Consider the following 9,874-nt stretch of genomic DNA (forward strand, 5'->3'; position numbering starts at 1 on the left):
CGCTTCTGCACATAGCAGAATAAACTTGCTTGGGAGGAACTGCTCTGCAGCTGTACCCCAGTCTCCTTGCCTTGTGTGAATGACCTTGCTTCCATAGGGCAGCTGCCCGCACTAATGCCAGTGCCTCTCCACTGGATGAATTAATCCCAATTTGCCTCTGTGTACCTCTTTCAGGATCAGAAAATCTTAATGAAGAAGCGCTGGGGCTTTTGCATTACACTGAGAGATTCTGTTACCAGGAAGTGAACCAGCTTTCCTGCATTGCCTCAAACACCTGAACTGAGTAGGAGAAGGAAGTTCCAATTTGGTTAAACCAAACGCTACTGCCACGTGGGCTGCAGAAGGGGCAGAAGAGATTCTAGTAGTGTGCGCAAGCAATACACTGCAGAGAAAAGAACTATTGCTTACCTACCCGCTCCCTGAAGGCACACGGGGCTCAGGCAGAATGGGAAATGGATTTGGGGGATGAATATGGTTAGCTATTAGCTGCCAGGTAGCTGTGATTCATGCCAGCTACAACCGAATCGCTCTGACTGCTGGAAAAGGACGTTTGAATATTAACAGCGTTGTCAGTTACCCAGCACAGGTTTTAACTGCTTTGCTGTTTGTTTTCCTTTTATTTCGTTTTGTTTAAGTGAATGCTCACAGAATTACAAGACACCAAACAAAATGTACTTGTAGCTTATAGTAGTTCCACGTGTACAAAAGGTGTTGACATTCGTTGCTCTTCACCTGTAGGTTTTTGCACTGCTACAAGCTTGTGCAAGACGAACCTAGAAAGAAAGAGCCAAAGAGATTATAACCCACAGCCACTTCCGCCATTTCCCACCCGAAGCAGAAGACACCTTTAGTTTCGATTCAGTTTTTCAAAATGCTGACAACAGTTATTTTTCTCCAAGCGTGAGGCTTTATCCCTCCCCTTCCCAGTTCATGCTTCTTCTCCACCAGCGGTAGGAGCTAAGACACAAGACTTGAAGTAAGAAGCTTCTGTTACAGCTCAGTAGCTCAACAGGTAAGGACAACAATTAAGGACAGAGACAATGCTGCATTACAGCTTCAGGTCCCAAATGGAAAAAAAAAAAAAAAGGAAAGACTTACAGACAGCTTCTTCATAATGCCTTGTGCCTCTGGATTGAGATGAAGAAGATTCTTCTTGGTCAGATCACTTGCTGTTAAACGAATGCTCTGCAAGAAGCCAAACACCACCAAATCTCAGGTTTCCCGGTTGTTCAGCAGCAGCAGCTACAAGCAGCAAAGAAACCCCTCCCTGCACACTAGGAGGCCGCGTCCGTGCCAAGAGCCACATCCAGCTTGACCAGCTCATCCCGTGCTGCCCTTGGTGTGCTGACGCAGCACCATGAGCAGAAGGTACTTTCAGCTTCACTCAAAAGCGCAGCAAAGCAGCAGTCTGCATTCTGCTTAGGCCAGAATTCTTAGACAGCTCCCGCTCTGACTAAGAACTTCTTCGGGTTCTTTTTAAGCAACATTTACCTCCTGATAAGCTGCGGCGGCGCAAGTAAGCGGGCGAGAATGGATGAACAGCAGTCCCTTGAAACTGATAAGGCCCCCAAGAAGGCGCAGGCTCTCCTTGCTGCATAGATTTTACAGACTCAAGTTTGATTTTACCTCCCCTCCTCCAACAGGAACGGTAATGAAGACATCATTGCCATCAGCAAGGGGGCTGCCGTTAGCAGAGATGGTGTAAACACGTTCATTTACTGTGGGTGTGCGCAAACCCGGCGTCTTGAAAACTCTGGAAAAAGCAACAGGCAAGGACTTTTACTGCGATTTCTTAGAGCACTTGGACCAAAACTTTGAACCACTGCAGGTTCAAAGTGCTGCTGGAAAGTATTCTGCATATAGACAACTGAGATGTAAGGAGCAAGCAGTAAGGCACTCCTCTGTATGAGAAATTAACAGAGAAATGCAATAGAATACAGACCTGGAATCAAACCTGGGTGTGATGATGGAGGCGCCTTCTCGAGCACAGAGATTGAGATTTCTGCCAGTAGCTGGAGTGATAAAGCTGCTTTTGCTTGATCTGCTTAAAAGGAAGCATGTAAGCAGAGCCCTGCTCTCAGAAGAATAATTTTAACGGACACGTAAGCACTGTCTTACCAAAGACCTGGACGAGACAACCCAGGGTCCTCACAGATCGCCCTACGGCACGCCATGCCCACACCACCCAGCCTGCCGGGCCACGCACCGCCCCACTCTGCAGCTACGTTAGCACCGCACCTTTACTCTCTGCTTCTGAAATCCTGCCACGAAACTCATCGCCATTACCTTTGACTCATGCGTTTCACTCTTGCTGAAGGAGCTCTTCTGCTCCTGGAAGCTGGTGCTTTTTTAGTGGACGTCCTCACCTGAAACACATTAGCTGCCAAGTCAGTCAGTTCCTTCTCCTGGGACAGCCAAGTCCGCACCGAGCAAACGCTCCCATACGAAACGCCTGGCTCAGCAGGCTCCTTCCTGCAGCACGGGAGTCTGACACAAGCCATGGGACAACCTTCTGAGACCTTCCCCATTCGAGTATTGCCCTCACGTCCTTTCCCCAAAGCTCAGCTGCAGAACTTCAGGAGGATAACAGACCACCTTAACTTCCACTCTGACTCAAGACGGTTCATGTATTTACCGCTGCCCACAGCACAACTCAGAAACTACAAAGCCAAAAAGCACTGCTGGTAAATATTTTCAACGTGGCCCAGACTGTTCTGCTCTAGGGAATATCGCTCCCTCCATACCGCAACGCTGAAGACACCCGCTCAGATGAGAAGGGTGAGACTCTCACGTGCAGAAGTACAAGAGGAATAAAAGCAGAGGTAACTCGCAGCACAGTCGCTTTGCTCGCCACAAGTAACAGCACGACCTGCCAACAAAAGCCAGCTTCCAGTGTCAGCGGGATGATCAGCAAGCAACAGCTTTTGGAAAGCCACCCTTACAGCATCCTGCACGCTGTTCCCCCATAGGCATCAGCATCGTCTCGGTACATAGTTTATATCCCAGGAATAAAAGCCATCACAAAGAGCAGCTGCTTACCTTTCCGTTTCTTGGATTAGTACTTGCAGCTGCTTGCTCCAGAAGAAGTTGGCCATCGTGTTTCGCTTTCTTTGCTGGAGGAAGCAAAGGAACCTCTGCTGCTTCTTCAGTAGCTTCAATACCCTGTTTAGATTTTTCTACGAAAAGAAGAACGCATTATTCAGGTTGACAGGAAAAAAAAAAACTAACATGACGTAACTGACCATTAGCTAAGGTAAGGAAACACACTACAAGCTTATTTCGGCAACAGTTTGCTTCTAAAATCTGAATTCTGATGACAACAGTAAAGAGAACATGGCTGTGAATTATCCAGAATGCTTTAATTAAAGCAAGTAAAACTACTTCAGGTCGCAGGAGTAAAGGCAGAATTATGTCCTTGTCTTCACACGTAGCAAAGGCTGTAGCTAAGAACCAAACCAGTATTCACAGAATGTTATCTACTGACCTTTTGTGACGATTTTCAGAGGAGTCTGGATAAATTCTGCTGTCAGCTTGTTTATTTCTGTTATTCCCAAGTCTGCCTAGGATTAAGAAGTCATAATATTGTCGGGATGATCAGTACTGCGAGTTTGTGATAAGTCAAAGTTGCAGGCAAAATCTTTGTAACTATTTCACACACACAACTGTCTAACATAACTGTATCTTCGCGTTCTTCTGCTGTGCTAAAAGAGGTCCTTCCCCATTGTTCCGGACACAATGGATCTCGTGCCCTTCAGCGCCAGCACGCCCTGCTGGGCAGCTGTGAGCACGCTTCACCTACTCCCTGCTGCTCAACAGCACAGCAGTGCTTCAGCTTACTGAGAGGCGCGTGCTCTTCCAGAGGCCTAGGAGCAAACCCCCAAGGCGTGGGGCCCCGCAAAATGACTCCAAGGGAGGAGAGCAACCTTACAGATAGCAGGAGAGAAGGGCTGGTGCGTTAGGGAACAGCGATCTCCGTGTGTGATGATGGAGCAGCCAGTGGAGAGCGATTATATCGTGTTTAGTTCTTTTTTTTCCTTTATGACCATCCCTGAAGAATGTTAAAATGCAAAGAGGACTGGGAGAGGTGTACTGGCAGAGGCTGCCCACAGCATGCCCCTGGCTGTAGGGTGTATATGCACAACAGCCCTAGAAGCACAGCTGGGTCACCCGTCTGGGGTTTGTATACAATGCAGCACGGTTTGAGCCTCAAAAGCTATGCTCCTGAAGGTGCTAATGCTTGTATGCCCCCCACTGCCTTCCCAGGGAATCTGTTGATGGGCAGAGAGATGTTTCAACAGGTTTCCAAGCTTCCCTCCTCCCACGCTTTTCCTTTTCTCCCCCCCAACATTTCTGGACATTTCTGGAACGTCCCAACCAACACAGTCACATTGTTCACACTGTCGTGTTTTCAGAACGTGCTTTTCATGATCGGTATTGGCCGCCGACCTCCCCCAAAGCCGGGTAACAGCGAGTGGCAGAGGGTGTGGAGGAACTCAGGAGAAAACTCAGAGAAGCGGACGGACACTCCCGGTGCCACGGAACTCCCCTCCCAGACTCCTGCAGAACCCGGAGAGGTCAGGCAGGTATTGAAGAGAGGAGATTATCTGCGGCCCCAGCAGACCCATGGGGGCACAAATTATTTGGGGCCCGGCCCAACAGAGGGAGTTTGAGGAGCTGCTTCGTCAACAATCAGCACTGAAGCACGGCTCCCCTTAACACCTTGATTACCAGTTCAAACTGCATGTTTCAAGGAAAGGCCCCCTCCACACGACGTGCTTCTGGTGCCACTTGGAGTAAGCGGCTGGTGGTGATTACGCAGCGGGCTCAGAGGGGAAACCGTGACCATCCCGGAAGTTGGGAAGCGGCCCGGGAGGTCTTTTCCAACCTCGGCGATCCCTTAGCATGAAACTAAGCAGGCCCGCAAAGCCGGGCAAGGAGCAGCACGAGCACGCAAACCCTGCAGGGGACACCGCAGCATCTCCTCCCGCTAAGCCTTAACAGTTCAGATCCGCGGGCACCACCCGCGCTATCGCAGCGGCGCTCCTGCGGATACACAAAGCCTTCGTCTCCTCCAGGAACGCACCGCGCGCCGGGGAAAGTTTCCCATTCGCGCCGGATACCTACCGCCACCGCCTCCTCCAGGACCTTCGGGCTTCCCCCCTTCAGCTAGAAAGAAGACATCTCGGTTGGAAGCGTCGCTGCGGTCCGCAGCCGGGACAGCTCCCGCAGCGCCCGCAGCCGCGCCATAACGCCGCCGCAGGAGCGCGCAGCGCACAGCAGGCGTTCCAGCGGCGAGCGAGCGGCCCCGGGCAGAGGGGGCGCCGCATCCGCCCGCACCCACCCGCGTTCTGCTCGCGCGAGCCCCGCGCGCCGCGTCCCACCGCTCCTCAGCGACGGCCTCCGAGCGCCGCTCCAGGGGCAGCCCGCGCCCCCCGCCCGCCCGCGCCCCCCGCCGCTACCGAAGAACTGCAGCCAGTTCATCTCGCGGAGCGCCACGGGCAGCCGGAGGAGCTCCACGTCGTACAGGTTCTCCACCTCCTTGACCAGGCGCTCCCCGCTCGCCCGCAGCTGCTCGACCCGGCTCCTCACTGCGGGGACAGACGCGGCGTCAGACGCAGGCCGGGCCCGGGCCCGAGCGCGGCGCGCTGCCCGCCCGCGGCCTACCCTCCCGGTCGAAGTTCTTCAGGAAGGCGCTCAGCTTCCTGCCGCGCGCGCCCGCGGCCGCCTTCCTACGGGCAGGAGCCATGAGGGCCGAGGCACCGAGCCCCGCTCCCGCACGGCGGACGGCACCGCCCGTCCGCGCCGCGTTCAACCGCCGCCGGACGCGCGCCCGCCGTCCAATCGGAGCTCCGCGAGCGGCGGCGCAGCCAATCGGAGCGCGGCGCGGCGTGATGACGCGAGGCGCCGTGGCGGCGATGGCGGACGCGGTGGGGCCGGGCCGGGTCGAGCTGCCCTACTGCTGCCGTTGTGCTGCGGCCGTACGGGGAGCGAGCGGCGGAGCCGGGCCTGGCTGAGCTGAGCTGCCGTGGCGCGGGCCGCGCTGCCTGTCGTCGGCCGACGCGCTGCGGGGCCTGCGGGGCGCGGAGCGTTACTACCGGCGCCTGCGGCCTCCCGTGGCGGGGCTCCCCGGGCAGGGCTAGGGGCGCGGGCAAAGAGGAGCTTTCGGAGACGAACCGAATGAAGGGAAACGAGCTGCGTTAAAAGCGACGTGCTTTCACGGGCTGCCGAATCCGCAGCCGCAGCGCTGACCTTGCTAAGCCAGGCTCTGGCTGCCGAGAGCAGATGCTCTTTTGCAGACTTGGACGCTTGGTACTGTAACCATTAAAGAAGAACATGCGACTTTGTTTTAGAGGATGAAAAGATATAACATAGTTCAATACACTTGTCGGAAGAACCACTCTCCCTTTTTTTTCTTTTTTCTTTGCATTTCTGCATGTGTTTCTAACTTCAACAAGATTTATCTCCTTGATTTATTTTTTGAGAAAAACTGGGTATATGTAAGAGGCCAGCTAGGATAACTTTGACACCGTTATTCTTCTGTCACTTGAGAAAGCTTCAGAATATGTTAGATGTTTCATTCAATAAGAACTAATTTTCTGTTGGAGGCCTAGAGGCTCCAGTCTGCTTCTACTGTTGTTTTGTTGGGTTGCATGTTCACTGCTAGAGAAGACAGTGAGTATCCAGCTGGTGTTCTGCACTTAAAATCTGTTTTTCCCTATATTTTCTGAATGGATTTCCTGGTCCTCTTCTCCCTGTTTTCCTTTTCTTCCACTACTTCAGAGACCTGGATTTATTTTAAAGTCTGAATATGATATAGATTTTAATCTGCATAGAAGTAAAATGCTTCACTTTGCCAAATGAGTTATTCTTGTCCATGCTAAGAGCACAGTTATTTTTGTCAGCAGCTTTATGGTCAGTGAGCCAGCTCAGAAGCACTGTGAAGCAAACAATGCGGTGCGGCTGGGAGCAGAGCACTGCACACAAAAGAGCTTTTTCTTAAAATCTGACTGGATGGTGCTTGTTTGTGGGAATACAAGAGAGGCTCTTTGGAGCAAATGCTGTGGAGCGAGGTAAACAGCGTGAGATGGCAGGGCTGAGAACCAAGGACACGTCTAGTAGAGCAAAGCAAAAGGAACGGCTCACAGCTCTGGATTAAGTGCCTGCATGCACGGTTATGGAGTGCTTGTGGAATGCTTTGTTGACATGTAAAGGCGGGTGGGAAAGTTGTAAGGGCAGATGGGAAAGCTAAACAGAAAACTTGTGAATGTAAGTAAGTGATGTGAGAACCTGTAATAAACAATTTGTATCATCCACATCTGAGTCCATGCCTGGTTGCCACATTTGTCACTGCTCAGAAAATCAGGAATCATCTCGGCTGCTAAGCTAGAGATTTTCCTTTGTCAGCCTGTCAGGTGTTGATCTGAATGTACTTATTACACTTTTTTTTGTGGCTTCTTACCTTGGATTATCTTAATGCATGAATTATCATTGGCTCTTCTATATTCCTTATTGCATAACAAGTACATGACCAGAGAGAGGGATTAATCCCCTCATCTTTAAAGACCCTTCCTCTCTCAGGTTCACAAAAGCCCTTGTTATTCCTCTGTTCTGTGCAATCTCCAAACCCATCATGCCACAGATGTCTGAGTAATGTGAGCACAGCACTGTCTCATATACATACCAGGTGTTGAATGATGACAAGAAGCAGCTGTGGGTTACCAATTTGAATAATCTCTGTTAATAGTTTGAGATTTTATGATTATAACTAATGTGCTAACTGTATGTGCAACAACCGACTTCTAAACTCTTTCTTCCCCAGACCCATAAAAATTTCCTCTCAATGAACGTTGCTACAAAAAATGAGATCAAAATCATTAATTTAAAAGGCACACGACATTCTCCATGGAGATGTCCCTTTTCACAATTCCCTCTCAATATGAATTAGAATTGCACACAGCCTTTTTTTTTTTTTTTTTTTTTTTTTAATATAGAATGTCTAAGCACAGACTCAGAGGCAAATAATGCATTTTATACAATAAAGCCAAAAAGAGGGAAACGGGCATTTTGTTGTGGAGTTCCAGCAGCCCTGCTCGTGTTAGCTCCCTCTGTCCTTGGTCAAAGGGATGTGTCGGTTGACACTGGAGAATGTCTGGACAGGAAGGGCAGATGTTTTATATGAATTCTGAAATATGATTGAGCCTTGCATTGTTTTCACATTGGCAAGTGTTAGCTGGCTCTCCTTCCTCTATTGTCTTACATGGCGAAGGAAGTAGCAGCTCGGCATAACACAGCTGGACAAACTGTAGGGAGATTTCTTAAGGCATTACACATGGTTCATAGGGAACACTAGCCAGACAGATCAAATTTCTATTGAATTCATGAACTTTAGCTTGATTGGGATTTAGCTTTGTATTGCCTTTGGCTTCATCCCATTGTATTACTTGCGGGTTAGGGTTAGGCTAGAGTTAAGGATAGGATTTGTGTTGGGATTGGGGTTGGTGTTAGGGTTAGAGTTAGGGTTAGGTTTAGCATTAGGGTTTGGGCTAGGCCTAGGATTAGGAGAAGGGTTACGGTTAGGGTTAGGACTGCATTGCATTCCACTGTCATGCATTTAACTGCCTTGCTGTGCGTTACTTTTCATCCCATTGTATTACTGGTTTGGTTTAATGCTTGTGGTAGATTACACGTAGTGAAAAGTTTAGGGTTAAGTTAGGTTTATGGTTGGGGTTGTGACTGTATTACATTCCATTATTGTTGTATTTCATTTCAACCCACTGCACTGTATTTCATTACGCTGTATTGTGTTTGGTTTATGGTTAGGGCTAGGGTTACACTGGATTTCATTCCATTACATTGGGTTGCATTTAATTTCGTATCATTTCTTTGAATTGTGTTGCAGTTTGAAGAGTTAATCACGTGACACCCCTCCCAATGAGAGAAGGGGGGGAGATAGAAGAAAAAAACCAGCTGAGATAAAATTGATTTTTTAAAAGGATTGTGAGAGAATGTAGAGTAGTTAAGAATAATAAATCAAACAAAACAAAACAAAACAAAACAAAACAAAAAAAAAAAAAAAAAAAAAAGGGAGGAGAGAGAACTTCTGATTGCACTGCTCCCTGTGCTGCTGGAAACTGGAAAACAATAAAAAGGAGGAAAAAAATGGGAAACTAAGGAACATAGGGGAAAACGGCTGTAACGGTATAATGTGATAGAAAACAAAGCCATGATAGCAGGGTAGCAGAGTCCCAAGCTGAAGCAAGTGAGGATAAGCTTAAGTGCAGCAACTGGGGACGCAGAAGCAAAGGAAAAAGGCTGCTTACATTCAGAAGGTCTCAGGTAGGCAGAGATCTCCAGAAAAACATTCTGGCCTCCACTGCCAACCCTTACATGAGGTCTGGGGAGGGGGGGGCTGCCACGTCCCGGCTGCATTTAAGAAGGTCGATCTTCCACAGGGAATATTTGCAGAAGAAATGTATTAGCTGGAGACAGGAAGGGGGGTTGGTCTTGGACCAGTGCTCTTTAATATCTTCATCAAGGACACAGATGATGGCACCAAGTGCAGCCTCAGCAAGATTGCAGATGACACCAAGCTGAGCGGTGCAGTCGATAACTGCAGGGAAGGGAAGCATCCAGAGGGACCTGGACAAGCTGGAGAAGTGGGCCCATAAAAACCTAATGAGATTCAAGAAGGCCAAGTGCAGGGTGCTGCACTCAGGTCAGGGCAATCCCAGGTGTTGATACAGACTGAGGGAAGAACTCCTTGAGAGCAGCCCTGTGCAGAAGGACTTGGGGGTCCTGGTGGACGAGAAGCTGGACATGAGGCAGCAGTGCGCGCTCGCCGCCTGGAAGGCCAGCTGTGTTCTGGGCTGCATTA

General features: G+C 49.8%; 1 protein-coding gene across 1 annotated transcript; it reads right to left on the bottom strand.

Moving 5' to 3' along the window:
* Positions 1–587: 587 nt before the first annotated feature.
* LOC122194124 (borealin-like) lies at positions 588–5,784 on the bottom strand. Its single transcript, XM_042895047.1, has 10 exons — positions 5,665–5,784; positions 5,447–5,588; positions 5,125–5,152; positions 3,485–3,560; positions 3,040–3,176; positions 2,287–2,366; positions 1,943–2,041; positions 1,627–1,753; positions 1,099–1,185; positions 588–773 (listed from the first exon to the last, which is right to left on the bottom strand). Exons 1-10 carry the CDS (start codon positions 5,744–5,746, stop codon positions 729–731), a joined length of 903 nt encoding a protein of 300 aa, XP_042750981.1. The 5' UTR covers positions 5,747–5,784; the 3' UTR covers positions 588–728.
* Positions 5,785–9,874: the final 4,090 nt, after the last annotated feature.

The sequence above is a fragment of the Lagopus leucura genome, unplaced genomic scaffold (assembly GCF_019238085.1).
Source record: "Lagopus leucura isolate 7727_CA_CO unplaced genomic scaffold, USGS_WTPT01 190-0_obj-0_obj, whole genome shotgun sequence".
NCBI lineage: Eukaryota > Metazoa > Chordata > Aves > Galliformes > Phasianidae > Lagopus > Lagopus leucura.